This window comes from Cydia pomonella, chromosome 15 (genome assembly GCF_033807575.1).
Source record: "Cydia pomonella isolate Wapato2018A chromosome 15, ilCydPomo1, whole genome shotgun sequence".
In the NCBI taxonomy this organism is placed as follows: Eukaryota; Metazoa; Arthropoda; class Insecta; order Lepidoptera; family Tortricidae; genus Cydia; species Cydia pomonella.
In genome coordinates this window covers 6,219,882-6,246,185 of record NC_084717.1, presented here as the reverse complement: position 1 = coordinate 6,246,185, position 26,304 = coordinate 6,219,882, and the positions used below count along the sequence as shown (strand labels likewise).

At 36.4% G+C, this 26,304-nt stretch overlaps 2 protein-coding genes across 2 annotated transcripts; one reads left to right on the top strand and one right to left on the bottom strand.

Moving 5' to 3' along the window:
• The first annotated feature begins 6,472 nt into the window (after positions 1-6,472).
• On the top strand, positions 6,473-13,643 carry LOC133525627 (procathepsin L-like). The gene is made up of 7 exons (XM_061861944.1): positions 6,473-7,030; positions 8,427-8,527; positions 8,928-9,118; positions 11,085-11,226; positions 11,416-11,627; positions 12,009-12,210; positions 12,730-13,643. The coding sequence occupies exons 2-7, from the start codon at positions 8,432-8,434 to the stop codon at positions 12,889-12,891; spliced, it is 1,005 nt and encodes a 334-aa protein (XP_061717928.1). The 5' UTR covers positions 6,473-7,030; positions 8,427-8,431; the 3' UTR covers positions 12,892-13,643.
• Positions 13,644-16,415: 2,772 nt separating this feature from the next.
• LOC133525626 (23 kDa integral membrane protein-like) lies at positions 16,416-25,594 on the bottom strand. The gene is made up of 5 exons (XM_061861943.1): positions 25,452-25,594; positions 22,585-22,773; positions 19,894-20,046; positions 18,434-18,631; positions 16,416-17,171 (listed from the first exon to the last, which is right to left on the bottom strand). The coding sequence occupies exons 1-5, from the start codon at positions 25,509-25,511 to the stop codon at positions 17,100-17,102; spliced, it is 672 nt and encodes a 223-aa protein (XP_061717927.1). The 5' UTR covers positions 25,512-25,594; the 3' UTR covers positions 16,416-17,099.
• Between the last annotated feature and the right edge of the window lie 710 nt (positions 25,595-26,304).

The window sequence follows — 26,304 nt, the reverse complement described above, 5'->3', positions numbered from 1 at the left end:
GCGAAGTTAGGTTATTTAAGATTTTATCTTTTAACTGTTTTTGCGCAGCTAAATTTAATTTATACCTATTTATTACACCCTGTAGTGGGCAAATAAAATTATACAGTTTGTTTTAAAAATGTTAACTATAATATCTGGGAGACCGAGCTTTGTTCGGAAAGCATATAAAAACTCAAAAATGCTCCTTTTCCTAGAGATAAGACCTAGCTAGATCGTCTTTTCGGCCCCGAAAACCCCCATACAGCAAATTTCATCGAAATCGTTAGTGCCGTTTCCGAGATCCCCAAAATGTATAAATATATAGAATTGTTCGTTTAAAGGTATAAAATAATAAGATTAAGTTCAAAAATTGTTAAGTATTGTTTTAAAATATATTATTCAGGGTTGGCAAATACACGCCGAACATAATCTCTGACAAATGTCCACCACTAACAGTAGGCAAATGTGATCCTTTATCACTGCAATTTTCAGCATATTTTCGCACATTTTCGGCGTTATCTTAGTAAATTTGTGTCGGATGGTCGGTTTTAACTGTTTAAATTTCACCAGCTTGTAAGCTTGGACACGTAATTTTGGGTAAATTTGGGGTGATTTGAGTGCCAATCACTGCACACTTTTTCAAAATTAATCGAGCATACAACGACAACACAAACATTTGAGAATAAAATTACTTACTGCTAGAGGTAGATATTTGTCAGAAATTATCAGATTCCGTATACAATTGCCAACCCTGAAAAATATATTTATGAAAAAATATATAATAAATTTTGCACTTGATATAGTTAGAATTTAAAAACAAAGTGTATCACATACACAGTGTAACATGACGAAACCGAAAGATTTTAACAGTGTATTCCTGATCACATTTAGAGACTAATATGTCATACATTTGTTTCTGGATTTCGCCTAGTTACAGAGTTAAGACCAATTAAAAAAAACATCTTATATACTTACTGTTAAACGCCTTTTTGATGGCGATGGTGAAATGTATTCAAAAATTTGGTACAAAATAAACAAGATTTATTTATTTTGGCCAAATTTAGTGCAGAAGTTCCTCTTATTTGCCCACCCTGTATTTATTGGTAAAATAATTATATTCATATTTTACTTGGGCGAAGTTGGGCATCAATGGTGAAGTTAGGGTTTTCTACGGTAGATAGTTTCGTTAACCCTAATTTCAATACAATACAACATTAATAACGGGGTTTATTAATTAACAGGGAATTTGTACGGGCGGCCAAAAGATTTGGCCAAGACTTGAAATTAGAATAACTTGCCGTTTTTTAATATTTATGTTTTTATTGAAAAGGCTGCATGACTTAACATATGCAAAAATTAAATAATAAATTAAGTATCTATCTTCTCGTATAAAACTATTTTTTGTATTATATTTGTATGTTTTCATAATGAAGTGTTGGCTAAAAGTTTTGGCAGGTACTAAGAAGAATTGAATTTTGTGATTAAATTGTGATTTTGAATAGAAATCCTGATAATTATAGATAAATAAGGATAGTAAATAGTTAAGATTTTAGTTTTATCTGTTAATATTATCTAATATAAAAATGCTTTAAATCCTACTAAATATAATTAAAAATATTGATGTAAATGTCAGTGCTTGGGAATTATTGTCGAACCGCTCCTTATCGGCATTATTTAGTACTTACATACACTTAGGAGTAATGAAAATTGGTCATTTAGTATGGAAATTCTACACTAACTAGTGTTGCAGTCGTCCATGGGCGGCGGTAATCGCTTACCATCAGGTAATTCGTCTGCTCGGTTGCCTCCTATATCATAAATACAGTAATAACATAAAGTACTTTGTAGTCGTCATCAATTTTGCAGCGGGCTAAGCACGGTCGCATTTTTATCGCGTGTCACCATGTCTGTCACGTTCTAACAAGTAGTTCTAACAAGCCATTTGTTTCAGTAGAAAAATGACGGCAATAAAAAAAAATAGGCGAGAAAGGTTGTCCTCCCATGGGATTTTTTTTCGCGCCTTTTTTTACTGACTAAGTGGGTTTGCCACAGTATATATTTTTCCCGAGCACTGATAAATATATTTTTTTGGTAAAATACTGTAATACATCCTTTCCATGGAAACTAGTTTAAATACAATTGTTTTCAGGTATCGCTCAACGCATAATATACTCGAATAATTTTAAGAATAACTTATTAGTAGAATAACACATTTACTGCCAGTGACTCGCTAGGCGGGTTCTCTGTTTGTAGGCGCTTTTCGCTACAAAACGGAAAAACGCGCAATTGGCTATAAGCGTAGCTCGCGCTGGCAGTGAATGCGGCAATGTGGGCGTCAGCTGTCCTATAGAGAATACATATAGGTACTTAGGTTAAGTATCACTAGTAACAGAATACACGTTTCGGGATAAGTAAGAATTACTTAATCCAGCAAAATGTATGATAAAAACGAGCACCGTGTATGTAAGTAATTGATGAGGTAACTAAAAGCAACGATAACGCTCGACGTGGCAAAAATGTTAACTTTATTGGGCTCTGACATATTATTTGATATCTGAACTAATGTGACCCGAAGCCGCTAGGCGGGGACCACTGTCGCGCAAATAGCCAATTTGTGCGTTATATTTTATATGTACCTGCAGGGCTAACATGGTCAGTTTTTTATCATCTCTCATCTTACCTCTCTCGTTCTAACAAGTATGTAAGTGCGATAGTGACGCATGATGAAAATACGACCATGATACCGCCGCTGGTTTCGGTCTACTCGTAGGTATTATTTGATCCTTTCAAGTAAAAATATCAAGCAAGTGTGCATAGAAATCATGTAGTTTGCTTTATTTAAAAAAATATATTTTCTGATAAATAAATTTTATGACGCGTATATCTCATCTTTTTTCCTTTATCGAAATCACTAACCTATAAATAATGTGGATAACTAAATATTTACCTAACAAACAGGATAGGTATCTGTGGTATTCACAGTTTGATTCTCAATTTATGAACTATTGGGATATCAATTACGAGTAAATAATAGTACATTACGATACAAGTGCGAATTCCCTATTCGCACATGTATCGTACAACGTTTTACAGTACATATGGCCCTTTAAATGTTCGACATAGTTACGTAATATGCTAATTTTCGCACTAGTGCGGTAAAGTAGCACCATATGTACTGTAAAACAAATTATTATCACAGCCACAGTGCACCGTCAGACATTCGCGCCATGACAGTTGGCCAGTGTTGCTAGTGCATCTGCCTATTTATTCGAACATCACAGTATCTACAAAATATCTGTTATTAAATGTTTGATGTTCGAAATAAGTAATTTTATTTATTTATTTATTTTATTTATTTAAGGTTTACCAACAGATACAACACTACAAAAAATACAGATAAAAACCCAAAAATACATGAGTAAGTGTCTATCCAATAATAGGTAAACACAACATGCGTTAATACTAATCAATCAATTAAGACCTAAAGTATAATGTAATATAACATACTTATCGTTAAATTTAGTACTTCGTTTACATGCAGCTAGCGTTTTTATACTATAGCATTTTTATACAAATAATTCTTATAACTACTTTGACTTAAAGATAATATGTCGACTCGGGATGTTTTTAAATAAAAAAAAGTAGGTTAGTAAGGGGTGTACCGCAACAAAAGCTGTAACCTTAGGTACGCATTTAAACCCGCGTTACTTTTTAATCTGTTCGAAAAAAAACGTATCGTATCATATCAATACATTTAACGCATTCACTTAACGTTTTCGTAGCGCTACCCGCGTAGCCGATTTTAGCATTTTCCCGCTTTGTAGAGGAAAGCGACTACGAAAAGAGCGCCCGCCACCCGGTCAGCGGGCGCTCTTTTTTTTCCCGGCACTCAATGTGTTAATAACTGTTCTAATAATTTACAATAAAGAGTTTATTTTTATTCAAACATTGTTTTGTTTTGGATGCAATCCAATTAATTTATAGGTACATAAATGGCATACACCTTGGGCACGAATAACTGACAGATTTTAAAGGTGTATTCTTGACCACATTTAGATACTAAAATGTCACATAAAGTTTTCTGAAATTGGTTTTGTTTTAGAGATAGTTTAGTGAAAACGCGCTTATAGCCTTTGGGCGGGCCGGGGCAGATTCGTATTGAGACAGTTTGGCTTCAGGTCAGAATCCGAGCAAGCCCGACCCTGTAGAGGTCTGACTCGCCATAGGCACGTTTCTGAACAAAACAATATCGACTTACGACTCATGATATGGAAGTCTCCTTTTTTTTTGGAACCAATTTCTGAGTAGGACAGATTCGCACTAAATCAGTTCAGTTTCATGCCAGAATCTGAGCGAGTACGACTCCAAGGTTGCCAGTTTCAATTTAATTTGGATATTTTTTTATTTTAATTCCAACGCTGCCAGTATGTGACTTAGCTTAGACATTCCTACTGACAGACATTAAAGTAAAAAAAAACTCGCAATACTTTGTAATGCTTTTCTCCACCAAGATTAAAAATAGAAATAACGTGTTGTGTGCAGAAAACACTCACACATACATACACACACAAAATAAAATCTTTATTGCTGAATTTGACCAAGAGTCATACAATTTATATTTTTTTGCTCTTTACGACATCGGGAACGCGTCGTTAAAATCTGTCGGGTTACTCGATCCCATGGTGTATATGTATATTTAATTATAACAATACATTTGAACACTATAACAATTTTTTCAAATCAGATTGTCGCTTTTATTTCTGTTTTTCACAATGTTTTCCTTTACAGAGGCGCATTACAATCAAACATGACCTACTTAATTACATGATTCATATGCTCCAAGAAAGGCATTGATAACTACGAACTGGTGATTCTAGAACCAACGACATTTGGATTGGCAGCACTTTTGCTTTATCAAGTCAAATTGGGCCCCTGAAGTTTTCTTTGGTGTGAGCTGTTGGTACAAATACTAATATTTATTACTACCTATATAAGGCTGATTGTGCCTATGTTACTAGGACTAGGTATACGGGGCCACGTAAAAACATGTTTCTTAATTTGGTCATATGACGATATTTCAGGCTAGATCCTATATTAATCATCAAAACATTAACAATTTGCCCACTAATGAATATTATTCTAGATATCTACATGTTTCCTTAGTCCTAATTAACTTTTGTAAAACCACTGACCTATCACACATATTATTATTATAGACAGTTAGTCCTCATAAGGCTAATCTGCCAAAAGTGAAGCCGAAACACGATCGATGTGTGCGTGCGACGCTCGTGTCTTACGCTCAGCGACACACACACATATATACAAAAACGGGTTGCCAGAGTTCATTTATTCCCCTTAAAGTAGATGGATTTTAACCACATCCTTATACTTGGCTATCAATCATTTGGGAGGGTGTATGTAGATATTAAATTTCTGTACTTTGTGAAATAATGTTTAAATAAAAAACGTTTATTTTTTTATTTTACAAATGTGCACAGATAATAGCTGGTAGAATTGACTTTGGAATAATGATTTTAAATGATAAATATTTAATGACGATCATTTGGATTCGATTTGGTTTGATTTTATTTGATATCTTACATTTAATATTTTCTTCGGGTTAGTGTGGTGAAAAGTTTTGTGTTTCACTTGGGGCATAATTTGTTTAACTCTCGTAACTTGAAACCCTCGCAACGCTCAAGATTCCATTTTTAGAAATTTTGGGATCTTTATCTACTTAGCTCGATAATATTGCTAATTAGCACGAGCGGTTAAACAACAACTTTCCCTCTTGTAAAACAAATAACTATTTATCGTCAGTACTAGTAATTGTACCTGCCGGCCTAGCCAAGGTTGCAATCGCTATTGCTTCGACAACGAAACGCTTTGTGTCTCTCTATCAGTCTTCCATATAAGTGCGACAGTGACAGTTGCGTTTCGTTTTTACAGACCTTAACTGTAACACCTGTGTTCCACAAATACAATTTACTTGCTCATCAAAATGGCGAGAGCATATTCGACTATGTTTAGTCGGTTTCCATATTGCATCGTTCCTATTTAATCTAATTTTTTCCGTCCATCTCGCAGACAGAAGCGGATCAGTCGGAAATCTAAAACGAATATCACACAAAATAAAAATATAAATTTAAACTGTAATTTTGTAAAAGACAAAACATAATTTGAAATAAAAGAATGAAAAACTAAAAAAGAATATTTTCTATAGTCATACAAGGAACGTATAGTAAGCATATTAATTTTATTTTATCAATGTAATCGTCATGCCTCATTTGGAGGAAAAAAGATTCATATCACCTGGCAACATTTATAAGTAATGGCGGCTGACGAAAATTTGGATTTTTGTATTTACAATTACGTAAAAATATCACATTAAACTGGATACTTACGCGTGAAATGTTATATCAGGCGGTTTGTTTTTATTCACTGATGTGTTGTGACACTCATTCACCGCACAAACAACTATCTTTCTTTCTTTCTTGTATTTTTTAATTTATAACCGGGAGGTGTACACAAACCAACTCGACCTTGAGTACTGCGAGGGCCGTTCGGATACGATGACACGAGGGCGACATAATGTCGTACTCGAAATGGCTTCACAAGGGATGTACACTGTACAGACTAGGCATCTAGGCTAATTATAAATCTATGTGTAAAACCTTTTACGCTAAGGTCATTTTTCCTGCACTGTGCTTGTTATTTGCCTGCTAAATTTAATTAATATAGTTCGTGTCATCCACGATGACGCGTAGATTTGTCAAATTTAGCCTTTAATAACACGACAATACAAGACAAGGCATGCGTCTTCGTGAATGACACGATCAATACTTGCATATTAAATAATGTATCCACGTACGTTATTTGTGGTAGAAATCCCAGATTGCATATAGGTAGGACTAAAGATATATTTTCCTCTTATACCTCTATTTAAAGGCCAGTTTGTAATCATATTATTAAGTTATTATGCAACAATTTGATCAGTAAGTCATTGGTCAATTAAAATAATATATTTGTGGTATTTGCTGCATAAACTAAGGTGAGTGAAGAACCTTGTTCTAATAATTTACTATAAATAGTATTTTTATTTAAATTGTAATAATATTTTTATTTCAGCATTGTTTGGTTTTGGATGCAATCCAATTAATTTATAGGTACAGTCAGCTGCAGAGAAAGCGACGCCCTCTGCATAGAAGCTTGTATGCAAAGGTGCTAAGCGAATACTATTGCTGACTGTATATTAATGGGTCAAGTAAATGCGGTCAAGAATACATATTTTACAGACAGATTTTAAAGGTGTAATCTTGACCGCATTTAGAGACTAAAATGTCATACTAAGTTTTCTGAAATCGGCCTTGTTTTAGAGATAATGAGAATTCTTGTGATCAAATATGCTTCGACGCTGCTCGTATGTGACTTGGTTTAGACAGTCCAGTACCTCTAGTGTAAATAAATTCGATTTCGAAACGTGACGTACGCGTTTGCGTTTAGTCTCATTTTGTATTGGATTTAGAAAGAGCGCGCCAAGCGGAACGTTTTGGAAACTCAAAATCCTATACAAAATGAGATCGTCACGTTATGATGTCGTTCAAATTTACACTAGGGGTACTGAATTACTGATAGACAATAATGTTTTAAAAGAAACTCGTAATTTTTTTCAGTATAAATAAAATGAAAACTTAACTTATTCGTTGTAATGCTTTTCTAAGCCTAAAAAATTGGTTTGTTGATATTGATCAAAAGTCATATTATATAACATTTTTTGCTCCTTAAAATCTGTCGGGTTACTCGTCCCCATGGTGTATATACACAATACATAGGTACATATATTTTATACACAAGTAATACATATGTTTTTTGGATTAGGTAACGTTTACGTAAGTGTTATCTTAATAAGGAAAAACCAACGTAGTAAGCAAATTTAATAAAATAATTTAAAAGCTTTTAATTTCACGAAAATAAAATAAACCAGTCATAGGGCTGACTCGGCGCTGCGTAGAGATGTAACCTGGCTCTGCATTATTAACCGACTTCAAAAAAGGAGAAGGTTCTCAATTCGACTGTTTTTTTTTTGTATGTATGTTACTCAATATCTCCGAGAATTGTAAACCGAAACACGGAGCAAAGCCTCGGACAGACAGACAGACAGACAGACAGACGGACATGGCGAAACTATAAGGGTTCCTAGTTGACTACGGAACCCTAAAAAAGACTTTTAGGTACCTATTGAGACATCCATACGTATATATTTGTGTTATAATTATGCAGTTTAAAAGTCTAAAAGTCACTTTGCCGCTTGCTATAAGGACGCTTTGACAAATTGTGAGGTTATTCGTAAAGATACAAGCAAATCTCGTCCTTATTAAGCGACAAAGTGTGACCTTTTTGACTAGACTTCGACACATACATACTTATTCTACATATCTGTCGTCCAGGAGTTATGATGTGTGCGGTTTTGCTCCTGAGCGTAGCGGCGGCGGGAGTCTTTAGCTTCGACAGCTATAACTTGGTGCGGCAGGAATGGGAGACTTTTAAGGTAAAGTTACGTTAGGTTTAAATAATACTTAAAAGACTAAATTAAACCTATCGCATATGTTATTTCCATACTGGGAAACGTTTACAATCATAGATAGTCTCTTCTCCGAGCTGCCTAAAACTCTATTCCAATGCAAGAATGTTTTCGTCCATGTTGTTTACGCTTCTTATTATTTCCTTCAACTTGAAAATTATTAAAAAAATTGGTAACCGAGGATATGTTATGGATGTTTTCTATGTACCTACGAGTATTTACATATCTGATATATATATATTTGAATCGCAGTACCAATTAAGTAGTCTGGTGTAGTGAATTTACATATTAGGATAAGTAATAATGATTAGTAATTGTAATGTATTAGGTATATATGTTTTTTTAATAATAATAAACAATGTTTTAGCTGGAGCACAAAAAGCAGTATACATCATTGGAAGAAGAAAGAGAACGCATGAAGATATACGTGGATAATAAATTCAAGGTGGCCCAGCACAACAAGGCCCACGCTCACGGGCTCACGTCGTTCACGCTCGCGCTCAACGAGTTCTCCGACCGCTACCCAGAGGAAATACAGCGCATGCGCGGCTACAAACGGTAACTGATCTTTAAAATATCTTCTTTTTTTATAATAAAAGAAGACAAGACCTAAGCAATCTCGGCGTCGTCGACTGGACAGAAAAGCATGGCGGTAGGTATTTAGTGTGGGAAGTCAAGATCCACCTTGGGTCGCCACAGCAGTAAAGGCGGGATCCACCAATGAGCGGCACTGTGCGCACACTGGTGGAGCCCCGCCTTAAGTAAGTACGACAATGGATAGCGTGCGACCCGTCTGATATTAAGCAGCTACCGTATCATATCAGTGCGGGAGTTACACGCGCGTTGTCGATCCCACAAGCTTACAAGGATTTTCCTTTGGGAGCACTGGAAACTGGAAACCTTACTCACTACCATTAGGAACACAACACTACGACTACTGAGTAGCAGTGCCATTATGGCTGTCAACTGTTTTGTTTACGTACTTCTCCAGCTACTTAGGATGACCAACAAATCCATGAGAAGGTAAATTACGACTTAAAGTCTCCTTTTAATCCTGATAATCTCTGTTTGCTGTGAGTTGTGAGCATAACTTAACTGAAGAACTGTACTTCTTCGCTAATATGAAAATACCTAAAAACTGAATCGACAAAAGTTTCGTATAATAATCGAACCTGCTTCACGAGAAACGGTTTAGAAATGCGATCTGTAGAGGAGAACAGCCGGACAGAGAACCGGACGTATTTTCGGAAGCATTTTTGTTCAAGCTGTAACGTAGAAGATTCGATCGCACTTCATTTTCACTCAGTCAATGATATTATAATAATAGGTCCTTTACTTCAGGCAAAGCCCATAAAAGTGTTAGTAGGTACCCGGGTATGTCCTTAAACTACGTCCAAAAGAGAGGTATGGGCAATGTGAATGTCATCTCGCCTTGTGTGGTAGGGCACAGCACAGCAGATGTCATTCCAGATCTAGAGCAGAGCCCAACTGGAGAAGTACCTCCACCTTACAGAAAACCGCAGCCAAATAACACTTGACCCTACTCATAGTGTTGTGTTCCTGCCGGTGAGTAAGGTTGCCAGAGCTCAACGAGGGGGGTGGGGTTAGGGTCGGCAACGCGCATGTAACTCCTCTGGAGTTGCAGGTGTACATAGGCTACGGAGACTGCTTACCATCAGGCGGGCCGTATGCTTGTTTGCAACCGACGTAGTATAAAAAAAAGGTAAGCATAATTTATAAGTCTATTGTTAATAATAGAGAAAACAAAACACTGACACATGAGCATAAAGATACTTAAATGTAAAAGTTTTTCTTTGGTTTGATATTGGGACCGTGCGAAGTACATGGTGGGGGTAATTAAAGCGATCCCAGCGCATAAGGTGGTAAAAATTAGAACTAACTTTATATGGCTCGAATAAAACTTTAACTTACGATTACTCCTGAAATATTCATTTAAATTGTATGGTGTAAGAGACCATTGTAATCTGTATGAAATGCTTAATATATAACTAACGTATTTAATTTGATAATTATTAATACTGTATCCGTGTAAATAGGTTTGCAAATGCCACATACTATGGGATCTTTTTCTAGAAGTTAATAATGGGTATAGTAAGTTATCCTTAAAAGATAGACATTCAACATCACGGACTTTTTTGTAGACCTATGAAAGAGAGACAACCCCACCATACATTGTGTTGTTATAGCTCAAACGGATTAGGCAGCGTTTTCGATTAAAGTTCCTAGCCAGTGTGTTTTCTTCCAACAACGTATTTATATTTCAACCAATTTACACAAAACCTTAACAAGTTATATACCTAAACCTTCCTCAAGAATTACTCTATTGAGAGATGAAAGTCGTATGAAAATCCGTTCAGTAGTTTTTAGTTTTGGAGTAGTTTTATAAGATGTAGTGCATTGACGTTTTCCCCTAGACTTGCGGACGCTAGGTTGCGTGACAGTCGTGCACATAGCGAATAACTTAAACAACAATATTGTGTAACTTGTTTGTTTCTGTCACCAGTAAAACGAGTCGTCCTGCTAAGGCCTTGCAGCATCACATGCCCTCCATGAATCTACCGCTGACCATGAATTGGGTTTCCAAGGGTGCCGTAACGGGGGTCAAGAACCAAGGTGCTTGCGGCTCCTGCTGGGCATTTAGTGCCGTAAGTCAAATCTAAAAATTTATTTTCATAACATAATTATTATTATTCTACACAGACGATAGAGGACTTCAGAATCCATCAACCCTAAGTTTTAATGCTACGTCAAATATTGCGCGTTTCTAGGCTGTGTATGATTACATTAATGTAACTTTCCACTTTTAAAGATTGTGTTTCTATCTTTTCTTCTAGACTGGTGCTCTTGAGGGGCAGTATTTCCGGAAAATAGGACGATTGGTTTCACTATCCGAACAGAACCTTCTTGATTGTTCGGAATTCTACGGCAATGATGACGGCTGTGTTAACGGCGGTATCGTGGATTTTGCCTTTTCGTACGTTGCGGGCAATGGCGGTATTAATATGGAGCAATTCTACCCCTACAAAGGAGTTCAAGGCTTGTGCAGGTACACACCATATTTACCGTGAATGCCAATACATTTTGTGCGTGAATTACAGTTGAGTGTTTGAGACTGTGTCAATTGTTGGCAACTTCTGGCGGATAGCAACTGCAGCAGTTAGTTCTGTTGTAGTTTAATTCAATTTATAATAGGTATATCACAATTAATCTCATTAGTAAAATTATGCCTTATTTCTTAGAATAGAAAAAGATTCATTTGGCATAAAAACATTATACTTATTTACATAAAAACACTCGCATGTTTGGAGAAAGGCACTGTGCCTCGGTGGGATAAAACAATCGTGTATTAGTCTTATTTTCTTGAACTCAGGCGTTCTCAGCCTTTACAGTAATGTACAACAATCTAAAACCGCGTTGCTTTTCACAGGTATAACCCTAAATACTCTAGTAACATGACCGTCGAAGGCTTCAAGGATCTGCCTTACGCTGACGAAAAGTCTCTCCAAAGTGCGGTGGCAAACATAGGGCCGATATCCATCGGTATAGACGCCAGTCAAAATAGTTTCGAACTCTACGAAGACGGGGTGTACTTCGAAAGGAGCTGCTCTTCTGAGGATCTGGATCACTCGGTAAGACCACGCTATTTATTTGTAGGTATAGTTGCTTAAAACTTTTTGTTTGAAACGATACTTTTAAAGTCTGGTCTTATCTAACATAATTATGGGCATGTGAACTCGCACCACACTCGCACATTATCAATTTATTATCATCACAATCACCACAGAAATATGAAATGCCAATCACCCTCAACTTCGTTCGTAAAACCGTTAAACTGCCAAGAAGTCTGGTTTCGCTTAATACCATCGCACTTTCATCGCGAAATTATTTCTTAGGATTCAGTACAGACCTACAAACTTCCAAACATATCGAAACCGTTTAAGCAAACTCTGCACCTATTTTGCAGTGACACGGGCCAACGGCGTAATAAACATCATATTGTCATAGGAATTTTTCGTTTATTATGGCTACCTCCTCCATACTGTCGCTTGCCAAGTTGACCTGTTGAAGATTTGGCTTGGACTTTACAAACTTACGCATATATTATTAGGATAAGTTTGAGATGAAAAATAATGATGTTGTACTCGTAGGTGCTGGTGGTGGGGTACGGCACGGAGCAGCCGGGCGGCGACTATTGGCTGGTCAAGAACTCGTGGGGCAAAACATGGGGCAAGAAGGGCTACATGAAGCTGGCGCGCAACCGCGGTAACCACTGCGGCGTCGCGACCGAGCCTACTTATCCATTGCTCTAATTCACTTTATAACGGTTACTATCATTTTATTTGATTTTTATTTCGTTTATTGCAGAACCATGGTTACATTAAGGACATTAAGGTGTTAACATGTATGGTTACCCTGTCAGGGCATAGCAACATTATTGATATTCTTAAAAATAAATACATAGTAAAACACAAAATAGCATTTACGTAATACTAGGAAATTCTTACAATTAAAATAAAGCAATAATACTATAATTATTAAACATGTCATAAATATTAGTTCTAGTCACAAATCCAGATTCAAGTAATAACGAGAAATAACCATAATACATACATTAAATTGAAATTCATTAATAATTAAATTCATAAAGAACTCATAGGGCACAAGCTGGAGTATGAAGCGCTACTTTGAAGTCAGCGCGCAAGTTCTTTATTCTTTATTCATTCATAACAATAAAATATTGTGTTGAACATAGCTTAAAATTAAAAATAAAACATTACATTATATTAAAGAAATTAAAGCTTAATTAGTGATCCTAAGATGATGATATTAATTAAAAGTATTGAAGAATATATGTATAATGTGCGGCAAACACTGCGCTGCGGCGCCGTCAAAAGTGCCTCGTATTCGTTTCTCGAACACCTTTAAAATGGACACCGTGATCAACAACAAATGAGACATAACACAAGCCTCTCCGCACCAAGCACTGCGACGTGTCGCCTCCGCACCAAGCACTGCGACGTGTCGCCTCCGCACCAAGCACTGCGACGTGTCGCCTCCGCACCAAGCACTGCGACGTGTCGCCTCCGCACCAAGCACTGCGACGTGTCGCCTCCGCACCAAGCACTGCGACGTGTCGCCTCCGCACCAAGCACTGCGACGTGTCGCCTCCGCACCAAGCACTGCGACGTGTCGCCTCCGCACCAAGCACTGCGACGTGTCGCCTCCGCACCAAGCACTGCGACGTGTCGCCTCCGCACCAAGCACTGCGACGTGTCGCCTCCGCACCAAGCACTGCGACGTGTCGCCTCCGCACCAAGCACTGCGACGTGTCGCCTCCGCACCAAGCACTGCGACGTGTCGCCTCCGCACCAAGCACTGCGACGTGTCGCCTCCGCACCAAGCACTGCGACGTGTCGCCTCCGCACCAAGCACTGCGACGTGTCGCCTCCGCACCAAGCACTGCGACGTGTCGCCTCCGCACCAAGCACTGCGACGTGTCGCCTCCGCACCAAGCACTGCGACGTGTCGCCTCCGCACCAAGCACTGCGACGTGTCGCCTCATACGCTTCCTGTCCATTGCTCTAATTTATTATAATTTTATAACGGTTATTAGAGTAGTTTATGTGACTGTTACATAATAAAAGGCATTAAAATACACAAGATCACACGAGTGTTTTAATGCCTAATTATGTACAGGTATATACACTATTTTATCTACACACATATTCTAAACTTTCTATGAAATATTCATTGACCCAAATTACAGCCTCCTTTAGGGCATCGTTGCCAAATCGAATCGGAACTCGCGGATATGTGGTGACGTCACCGAAATATTTTTATCGCTTATTTTACACGAAATGTTTGCTATCGTTACCTTAAAAACAACAAAACATATTCATTTTATACTTAAAACTAATTAAAAGATAAACTGTACGTCAAATGGCGGTGAATGATAACTTTTTTCACGAATGTAGTTTTTGTTTAATTCAGGGCCTTTTCATTCGGGGGCCTATTTCCGTATCATTCGATACAAACTAACATGCGACATATGTCAAAATTGTATGCAATTGACATTTCATTTCAAACAAAAAGGCATCTTGACTGATATTAGAATAGAGGTCAAATCTAATTGCTTTTTTTTAGAGATGTTCCAAATTTGAATGCATAACCAAATCGATTTTGATGTAGTTATGAAGCTATAACTGAGTCGCTTAGCTTCAAACTCAGGTAAATCTATCTGTCAGATTATGCGATTTTGGTATTATGAAAAGGTAATTAGGTAGATATTTGCTGAGAGGGTCGAATGGAATTATCTGAGTTTGAAGTTAAGCGACACAACTACATTATCATCACAAATAGGAAATTTGTTGTAACAAAACAGTTTATCGTAATGTTGGCCATTATTTACGGATTTTGATATGTGTGTAGATAAAGTATCCTACCTGTACGTACGTACTGAGCGAAGTAATTATACACATATCAGACTTCATGACCTATAACGGACTTCCCAAAAAAAAATTGTAAGTATGTCTATGTCTTCTCCATATTGACCTGTGGGGCTAAGATAGTCGGCTCTTTATCATTTGTCAGCATGCCTGTCACGTTCTAACAAGTATGTAGGTGCAAAAGTGATGCATGACAGGACAGCTGATTAAAATGCGACCATGATACCTCTGCAGATGATCAAGAATTTGTGACGTAGGGTGGGTGGTGGTTGGTTTTTCCATCATAATATTTGGGACCAATTTAGTATTACTTAAACTTAACCGGAAGCGTAACTAGCTCCATCACATCATTATCATCATCATCGTAACTTTTTCCATTTTTTCCTTTAATATAAAATTTACTTGAACTTACCCTAAATTGAAAAATCAATGATAGTTCCGATAATAATAAGTTTAAAATGTTCCTACACGATTACTGAAAACTTCTTTGTTCTCTAGCGTTTGTATTTCCATGACTTGTATATTCTTAATAAAATAATGTCTTGTATCATTGTTTATCATTAACCCTTATTTATTTAAAATGTATTTAGTACACGGGGAATTTAATAACTTGTCCCACTTAACCATTATAGAAACTGCTACCACTAGCTGCTACTAAAAAACACATATATTTGGGAATGATTATAGTTATTTGTTTTACAGGGGAGGAAAGTTGTTGTTTATCGCCTCATGTCTTAAATTAATACCCGAGCAAGCGAGTGGTTCGAATATGGAATCTTGAGCGTTGCGGGGGTTTCGAGGCACGAGGGTTAAACAAACTTTGCGACCGAGTGAAACACAAAATGTTTCACCACATCAACATATTTAAATTAAACCAAATCAATTCAACATTAATGTTATTAGATATTTATCTGTCAAAATCATCATTTGAACGTCAATCTACCAGCCCACATAAGGAAACAACTGAAAATCTGCATTTGATTACTTTGCCACTCATGTGGATAAAATGCAATTTTCTCGTCAGTTTTTGAAGTATCAAGAGAGTCTTTACCAGTTGGTGTGGTGGAAATAAAATACGTCCAAAGGGAATCATTAAAAAAATTTTTTTTTTTTTAATTTTTATTAATTTCAGTATTATACAAAATTATATTATGAATACTTATGATTTTTTAACTTATTGGCTCCTTTGTAAAATGTTATTTTTTTTAGTTATTTGTTTGGGTAAGATCTAACTATGATTACCAATAGTTCGTATTAACTATACATACTTTGATCTTGACATAATTCGATCTTTACTATAACATACTATACTTGATTATTTGAGGAGTGTCTTCTCATAAGGGCTTATTTCCGTTATACTTTACTTTTTTACTTAAACATTAACGCAGTTTTTCTTAATAACATCTTGTTCTTTAAAAAAGGTTAAAAAATCGAAGTTCGGTTCAAGAGGGATTATTTCTTGCTTATACAGTGTTCCTTAGCCGATATTGTTATTACACTTTGATTATATTCCGACCCAGTATCTACGCAAAAATACGTTTTAAATATTAAAACTATTATTTATATTTAATCTTAAAGTTTATTTTAACCATGCTCAAAATTTGAATGAAATTAGTATTTTGCATGCAACGTCATGTAGGTATAATATTAACATTATTATTAGCAGTTAATTATAATTTCTGTATAAAAAGTTTTCCATTTCACAAAATACTTTTTCTGAAATGAACAAATAAAAAAGTTAATATATCACAAGGCCACAACAAATCGGCTTAGTCATTCATTCTGAAAAAGTGCTTAATTCTGAAATTGTGAAGATATTTAAATAATTATTTATGTATTTTGGTAAAGGAACGTAAGTAGTACCATAGCATTTACGTAAGTACAATATCGAAAATAAAATAATAATAACGGAATGAAAACCGTGGATTTGTTTTTCTCGATTTCTTGAAAAAAAAATGAAAATATGCCCTTTCGAGAAGACATTAATGTTCTTAAAATGGCACTTATGACTAAATGACATGAAGACCCATTCGGTTCTTTTCACGTCGTAATATGAAGTAAGAGACTGATATTCAGTAACGTGTTCTTCTGTCCCTGTTTCGCACGTGGTTGGCGAGGCAGAGGCCGAACACCACTGCCACCAGCTGTGAAGAAAAAGTTAGATTATTTAGAGTCCATCTAAGCCACCGGATTTTTGGACCCGGGTATTACGTTTAAACTAAGTTCAAAAGAGAGGTATGGGCATTGTGAATGTCATCTCGCTTTGTGTGGTAGGGCACAGCCAGTGGATGTCATTCCTGATCTAGAGCAGAGCCCAACTGGGAAGTACCTCCACCTTACAGAAAACAGCAGCCAAATAACACTAGACCCTACTCATAGTGTTGTGTTCTTGCCGGTGAGTAAAGTTGCCAGAGCTCAACGAGGGGGGCGGGTTTAGGGTCGGCAACGCGCATGTAACTCCTCTGGAGTTGCAGGCGTAAATAGGCTACGGAGACTGCTTACCATCAAGTGGGCCGTATGCTTGTTTGCCACTGACGTAGTATTTAAAAAAAAGCCAGCGGTCTCCAAACTACCAAAGTACCAAATTCCATACCATCCGGCCCGCGAACAGAAAGCAGAGACCCCTCTAGGCCCCCAGATGACAATTGTTGGTAGAAGACGACAATCTAAAGTTTCATTACATTTTTACGTTGGATAGGATAAATTTTTAGGATTCCGTACCAAAAAAGGTACAAAAAAACCGTCTGTCCGTCCGTCCGTCAGTCTGTCTGTCAAATTGCTAAATATCTCGAGAACTTCTAGCTCTGCGCTTAAGCTATCGGTTTGAAATTTGGAATAGTAGGTGTAAGCTTACTCGTACTTTGCACGGACTTTGGCGTGACGGCATTTCCATTATGAAACGTCATATTATTATAGGTTTTGTACGTTTAAGGTGAGATTTCCACACTCTGTCTGATCTGTGCAAAGTTGTTGGACTCTATTCTACAATAGAGGGGTATAAAATGGTCTTGCAAAACTCGAGTGACTGAGACAGTGATAAACGGCTTTCGGAAAACGGACAATAAGTATCTTTCAAGAATCGTCTGACTCATTAGTCAGATGTATGATCAAAATGTAGGTATGTTTATATCGAAGTAATCCCATATATATACGACCACAAACGTCCATTTATTATCTCTAATTCTTGATAACATCAAGGACTGGGGAAAGGATGACTCACGCTACAACGGCCCGGGTCAGGCCGAGGCAGGCGTACGCACTTCAGTTTTCTATAGAAAACCGATCATAGAAAATGAAGTGTCGGATGCCTAAGCCCGGACCCGGATCGAAGTTATCCTTAATTTGGGTTACACCATGTTACACTGTGGCGGCTCTAGATTTTCTGGATGTAGATCTATTAGATTACCTCCAACGCAGCGACGACAATGCAAACAGCTCCAATCGCCGTGCTGAAGGTGTTGATGAAGTCCTCGGCGCGCGAGTTGCATCCAGGATACGAGTTGAGCAGGGTACAGGCGGCAGCACCCTCGGCGCAGCAGCTCGATGGCAGAGAAACGATGTTCACCCCGTAGGACTGGCCGCCTTCTGTACCGCAGCAAGTGAGCTGAAAGAAAACATCATAGGTATTTTGATCGTTATCATAAAAAGTTCTGGAAGGAAAAAGATTAAAAGCAAAGTTGTGGTATACCTAATAACGAATTAAAGTTTATGATAATGCGTGTATGCAGCAATTATCCAGCGTAATAGACGACTAATAGTTAAATGATTAAAAGTGACAGTCAAAAGTTTGATACCAGCCCACTAATTGATTGTTTTTTGAGATCGACAGTTGCTTTTTATTGTTTAATTTCGTGTTTCCTTCATTTGACAGGCTCGAAGAATCCAAAAACAATGGCGGGTCGATTGTTCTCATTTTATTTTTTCCACGTTTTACTTATATGTTAAACCTGATAAGGACTCTAGAGGCCGACATTTTTTTTAGGGTTCCGTAGCCAAATGGCAAAAAACGGAACCCTTATAGATTCGTCATATCCGTCTGTCTGTCCGATTATGTCACAGCCACTTTTTTCGGAAACTATAAGAGCTATACTGGTCAAACTTAGTAAGTGGATGTATTCTATGAACCGCATTAAGATGTTCACACAAAAATAGAAAAACAAACAATAAATTTTGGGGGTTCCCCATACTTAGAACTGAAACTCAAAAAATCTTTTTTCATCAAACCCATACGTGTGGGGTATCAATGGATAGGTCTTCAAAAATGATATTGAGGTTTCTAATATCATTTTTTTCTAAAATGAATACTTTGCGCGAGAGATACTTCCAAAGTGGTAAAATGTCCCCCCCCCCCCCGTAACTTTTAAAATAACAGAATGAAAAAACTAATAAAAATATATGATATACATTGTCATGCAAACTTCCACCGAAAATTGGTTTGAACGAGATCTAGTAAGTAGTTTTTTTTTTAATACGTCATAAAATAAAAAAATAAAAAAAAATCATCCATCCCATACGTGTCGGGTATCTATGGATAGGTCTTCAAAAATGATATTTAGGTTCCTAATATAATTTTTTTCTAAACTGAATAGTTTGCGCGAGAGACACTTCCAAAGTGGTAAAATGTGTGTCCAAAGTGGTAAAATGTTGAACAAGATCTAGCAAGTAGATTTTTTTGGCCGCTTTTTTTTTTTTTTTTAATATCGCGACGGTGGCAAACAAGCATACGGACCACCTGATGGTAAGCAGTCACCGCAGTCTACGCCTGCAACTCCAGAGGTGTTACATGCGCGTTGCCGACCCTTTAAAAACCTGTACACTTATTTTTTGAAGACGACATTCGATTAGGTATTCGTAAAATATTCTTACCGCGGTTTCGATCTTGTGGAACTCCGTCTGGTTGTTAAGGAAGACGTTGTTGAACTCGTTCTTGATACTGGTGGCCAGAGAGTCGGCGTTCACGAACACTATCGTCGCCAGAGCTATCTTCAGCACCATCAGCACGATCATGAAGATTGAGTACTGCAATCAATTGTTAATTACTGCAACACGCGTTGAAAATTGATATACCTACTTACGAGTATAAAGTTTCACCCGACAGGGAAAATGGTGAGTGGATTATAGAATTGATTTTTGACGACAAAGTGGCGATAGATTGTAAAGAACAGCATGGACGGTACTTTTTTGGCTTACATGGCTCTGTAAGACTTGCAAGCTACATTTGTCGTCAAGCTCACCATACTTATTAATCTATCGAATGAGCTAATGCTTTTACGGATACTGGAGAGCGATGTGTAAATGTACTACATAATATACCTATACGAGGCCTGGACGTTAGTGAGATGACGATATGAGTTGTGAGCGCCATCTACTCCATGACGTTGGCAAATATTAGCTGGTTTGCAACTAGGGTTGCCAACTATTTTTTGGTGGAATATAGTATTTTCCAGAATAAGGCATTAAAAATATAGTACATTTCAAAAAATATAGTACTTTTAGATAAAATGCTTAACATAAGTGTAATATACGTTTAATCATACTTACTAGCACTCTGTTAAGATTAGTTATGGTAACGATTTTAGAGCAAAAATGTATAATTGATAGATTTAGGCGTTGAAATTGTACTCATTTTGTTACGTAATATATCTAAATAACAAGTATTGGTTTTTATTAGCACGTCTTCTCATCTTGCCTTTTAATAATTAGGTCGCAAGCGTGCGTCCCCGGTAATATGTGAAGAGTAGAGACAGTTTTAAAAATTCATCAAAATACTATGGTAGCAAATTATAAAAAATGATGTATAATAACAGTTTTAGCAAATGTTGTAGATTGTTTACATATCAAAATTACGTTGAAATTAAGTCGATTTTCAGAGAAATTGTCACTTGTTTTGAAGTTAGTTCTGAAGAAAATTGATTACGTCTAACTTTCATTCAAATAACTAAATCCAAATTTATAATAACAAAAATGTAGTTTATTAAAGTTGAAGTACAAGATATGTGTAATACAAAATTACCATTTTTAGCAGTCCAAACTTTAAAAAAATTACAAATAAGATCAACAAAATCAGTGCTTTACGCGCGTACCTAAATGTCCATCAGAAAAACAATCATTACTATTAGTAATGAGTCTATTAAAAAAAAAATGAAAGATAACAAGACGCGCTAACAGAAACCAGTACTTGTTATTTCTAATAGTTAACAGAAGTTGTATAATTTAATCGACTAAATTTATGAATTTGACATTGTTGCGATTAAAATCGATAACGGCCTCTTAATTATTCCTTTTGTGTACACCACTCTCTGTTGTCAAAATTATCATATTCCTAGACTCCAGCTATCATGCCATCAGTTAGTCATATATGTAAAACAGCTCACTCGTCATCTCATACGCCCAGTAATAATAAAGAGTAAAAAAAAAATCTTTTTAATAACAATATATATATATATTTAAATTTATATTTTTTATTGAGCTTTGTGCACTTTTTAGTAATGTCTAATTTTTAATAAAATGAGACAACGATTCAGTACATTCATACTGAATATTTATGACAATTTAATGGCTCACTTTTTATTAAATTTATGTCAGCCCTGTTGCATTCCTCACGCCATTTTGTCTTCATACTTGAAATAATTTTATTTGATTAGAATTAAATTGATAATCCATCTTGAACAAATTAGGATGTCGGAAATATAGCATTTTAGCGTACTATATATTTTTTCAACAGTATATAGTACAGAGAGCCAAAATATAGTACAATACTATATAATATAGTACGGTTGGGAACCCTATTTGCAACACGTTCGCGACAACATTAGCCGCATTGTTTTGAAATGAAACAGGCACCGACTACGCGAAGTTTGCACCAACCTCACTCTTAGCAGTGAATAGTCACTCAAGCAGTGAGTAGTCTATCAAGTTTTCATGTTTGACGCGGCCATACATAGGTATGGCCGCGTCGCCCGCGTCAGGGCTCCTCTACACGATGGCCCAGCGTAGGCCAGTCCAAGGGACGCAGCTATGCGGTGAAATGAGATAGCAATATCACTTGCTCCCTCTAACGCATAAATGCGTCCCTAGGACTGGCCTACGCTGGGCCATCATGTAGAGGAGCCATCAAACATGAATACTTGATAAGCGATTTAACGTAGACGGATTTTATGTTCCTTTTGAACACTTCATCTTTTTGTAATTTACTTCATGTCAGAAAAAGACCTGATGTAATTTTGGTTTAAATTAGCGTGACGTAAGGGTAGGTCCTAAACTATCGAAGCTAAAATAATGTGATATCAACTTTAGCCTGTCTTTCTCAGGAACCTAGTCCGGGGGAAACTAGGGGCGATGACGGACTAACCAGTAAAGGACTACCGTCTAAAACCACCAACGACTGCCGGCTCCGCCTTAGATTGGGTGCCGCAGGGTCGCTATCAGCATTCGACCGCGTGCATCGGTCAGTATACCTAGAATTACCATTCTAAAGCTTATAGTAAATAACAATGTGTAACAATGTGAAAGTACAAATCAGTGATCTGTTGAATAGATCTTAAACATGCTACTTACAGTAACCAACATGCAGTTGCTCTCCCTAATAGCACCGCAGCATCCAAGGAAGGCGATGAAGAACACTATGGACCCCACCACCATGGTGGCGATGGGTCCGAACTCGTACCAGCCATCGATGAGGCTGGTTATCGCTGTGACCTTCAGCTGAACGGCTACTCCGATACCCAGGAGTGCGAGGCCTGATAACTGGAAATAATTTAATAATATTCTTACTTAAGTATTTAGAAAATTATAAGTCTACAGAAAATTATTTGATTATAAAATGATCCGTCCGTCGATTATGTGAAATTATCCAATCTAGTGCAAAGAGAATTTGAAATAGAGGTTGATTTTCAAATAAAACTTTGTAGCCACAGTAAATTTACTGCCATCTTTCGACACATGATTAAAACTTTTAGAACGCCATTTGACTTTTATCCTTATTCTAATTCTCTTTGCTATTACTTATTCTGTGGTGTAGGTAGTTTGTGAAGTTATGTTGGTTCTACATGAGATCTGATAACTTTTTGACAATGCGAGCCATATCTCTCGTCTTGGAGACGTTTTACATGAATATATTTTTGGTGGGATTGTAGTTACCAGGATTAACTACAGACTGGTTGAGACCTAGTTTAAGTGTGACTGATTTTAATTATGTTAAGTCTGTCTTCAGTCTTAGTTAACTGGTATTTAGACCTATAGTTACGATCTACCATTTTATCTTCTTCTTCTTCCTCGCGTTGTCCCGGCATTTTTGCCACGGCTCATGGGAGCCTGGGGTCCGCTTGACAACGATCTACCATTTTATATACATAAGTAAATAAATTCTGTACCAAAATTTGTATAAGTAACTATGTACTGGTAGATACATGTCCTAAACAAAAATTGGGAAAGGTATGTTGAGATGATTTGACACGTGGAAAGAATGAGTGAAAGAAACCTAACAAAGAAAGAAATCCTGAAAGGTCAGGTCAAGTCAAGAGCACCCTGAACCGGCAAGCGTGTATGAGGAATGTTTTGAAAGCGAAGGAGGCGAAAGAGATGTCAGGAATCAGGATCGTAGCAAGTAGAAATGTATGATGTAGTACTTATCCTAATATATTACCAATACTTCTCAGAGCAAACATCGAGTCAGCGGTGATTCATTATGCCGATTTTAGGAACAAACAAAAGATAAGAATTTGTTTCAGAGAAAAAGTGATGTGGAAGTCTTGGAATTTTTAATCTGATTTGTTGCATTGTTCATTCGAGTGTGTCAGAAAGGAAAAATTGTTCATAACATCGGACTGTAGTACTTAGTATACCTACCTAAGTACCTACTTACTTATAGTATTACTTATAAGTACCTATATGTTACAGGTTATTTATTTGTGTAGGTATTGATTTGTAAATAAGATTGTGATAACAGCTCCGAGGCTGTCTACGAAATATCATTACTTCTAATATTATATGTTTTTCGTACGTATTGAAGGAGTGAAAAGCAAAGCGGTAGCAAAATTAATTCTATATCAAGGAGGCACTTGAAACCGTAATACTTAGGAATACTACTATTTTCTAATGCTACTATTTAGAGTATTTAGTACTACTATTTAGAAATAAGGTCTAAGATATTTAGAAATGACGACCGGTCTGGCCTCGTGGGTAGTGACCCTGCCTATGAAGCCGATGGTCCCGGGTTCAAATCCTGGTAAGGGCATTTATTCGTGTGAGCATGGATATTTGTTCCTGAGTCATGGGTGTTTTCTATGTATTTAAGTATTTATAATTATTTATATATTATATATATCGTTGTCTAAGTACCCTCAACACAAGCCTTGCTGAGCTTACTGTGGGGCTTAGTCAATTTGTGTAATAATGTCCTATGAAAAAAAAAATCTGATTCAAGCAAGACGCCTCCTTCGATTATGCATTCTAAATACATTTTGCTTCTATAGAATACAACTTAAGTATAGTGCTGTTGATCCCGTTGTCCATACATAAGAATTTCAACATTATATTCGCATTACAAATAACCATAATTCCTTGAAAGTCTCGTAATACTTATTTTGCCAAGTATCGGCGCCCAGTTTTTTTGTTATCTGTTATCAGCGTGTGTTCGTTTACTATCTTATCGGAACCATCGGACCGTAGTCTAGGCCCTAAATGTGAATAATATCACCACACCTAAAGTCCATTATTTTGAAATACCAGGAAAATATTGGAGTCATTCTCTATTGAAATGACTGTACCAAATCCAGATTTTCAAAAACCATATAACTTAATGCGATATCGGTGATATTGGTGATAGTGACAATTTGATATTGATCATTAACGATTTTTATCTGTGTCCTAAATATAGTAATATTTCTTTCATATTCTGCATTTTATTATTTTTATAGTAATTAAAAGATAAAGGATCTAATAAGGAATATTAAATGTCTAAGATTAGGTACGAATAAGCAAGGATTGACCTTATATAATTATGAATTTGCTTACTTGATTTAGTAATATTGCCATATTGCCGGAGTTCATTGGCACTAACTTTTTTATAATTAATCTGAACTGTCATATTAACAGCGCCCTCTTGACAATAATCATATATTTCTGGTCGGGCTTTATACCGAAATACATCCAACTTGTCAGTAGAAAAACGCGCGAAATAAAAAAAAAATATGGTAAGTCCACTCTTCGCGCTTACATTTCTTAAATTTGCCGCCTTTTTTCCACTAACAAGGTAACAGACAAGGCATACAACCGAATGAAATCCTAAACAACTCCTTCAAGCTTAAGTAATGGATCATCACTCTAAAATTATCTAGGTATTTTTATTAGAACCATCATCATCAAAAACATTAAGTTTTACACCAAAATATTAAAAATTAAAATATGCATGTAAAGAAACTTACCGCAAAGAACAAGTTGGCAAAAAATAGGATATATTTGACTAGAAATTCACCACACCCCATCTTGACAGGTATTTTTAATATTTTTTTTTAATACTAACGCGGTCACTCTCCTTGTAATACAGTTTCTGACTAAACTGGTACAATACAATCTTATCTATGGTGTTTATCTACTTGCACTCATAGGTGTGTGTGTGGCAATCACTTCTCGCGATAAAAACTCAAAACAACCAATGAGTGTTCGAATTATGCTAAATCGTTACCTATATTTTTACCGTATTAAAAACTTATCTGTATGATGGTACGTGCATAGGTGTGTCATGTTATTGATATTATGCGGGCTTAATTTGCATTATGTTACACATTATATGATATTAAATACACTAAGCAATTAAGAAGGTACTAAGTACTTATAGACATTTTTCTTAGCGTCTGATCTCAATTTATTTAGGTTCACCTTAAACTTTAGCGTTTCGTAACAACGAAAATTATAAGTGGGCAATTTATATTGCTACATACACATACACTACATACTCGTACATACACGTAGTGATTATTATGCTCTTTGGTACATACTTCTACACTACACTACATATTACTACACTGTATTCTAAATATTGTCTTTAAAAAAATAAAGTTTGTTATACGGTATCAAAGAGAATTTGAAATGGTGTTCTAAAAGTTTTAATTATGTGTCGAAAGATGGCAGTAAATTTACGTGGCTCCAAAGTTTTCTTCGACAATACACCTCTATTTCAAATTCTCTTTGACGGTACGTATTTTAAAGCTGATTTTAAAGACAACACAACTTTTAATAGCGTATAGCGTCCTCTACTGCACATGATATAAACTGTTC

Excerpts from the sequence above, each read along its gene's own strand:
- LOC133525626 (XM_061861943.1), bottom strand. The coding sequence starts at position 25,511 with ATGGGGTGTGGTGAATTTCTAGTCAAATATATCCTATTTTTTGCCAAC. Across the intron at positions 22,774-25,451 it reads TTGCCAACTTGTTCTTTGCG|TTATCAGGCCTCGCACTCCT; the intron begins GTAAGTTTCTTT and ends AATTATTTCCAG. Across the intron at positions 17,172-18,433 it reads TTGTCGTCGCTGCGTTGGAG|CTGGTGGCAGTGGTGTTCGG; the intron begins GTAATCTAATAG and ends TTTTCTTCACAG.
- LOC133525627 (XM_061861944.1), top strand. The coding sequence starts at position 8,432 with ATGATGTGTGCGGTTTTGCTCCTGAGCGTAGCGGCGGCGGGAGTCTTT. Across the intron at positions 8,528-8,927 it reads AGGAATGGGAGACTTTTAAG|CTGGAGCACAAAAAGCAGTA; the intron begins GTAAAGTTACGT and ends ACAATGTTTTAG. Across the intron at positions 12,211-12,729 it reads CTGAGGATCTGGATCACTCG|GTGCTGGTGGTGGGGTACGG; the intron begins GTAAGACCACGC and ends TTGTACTCGTAG.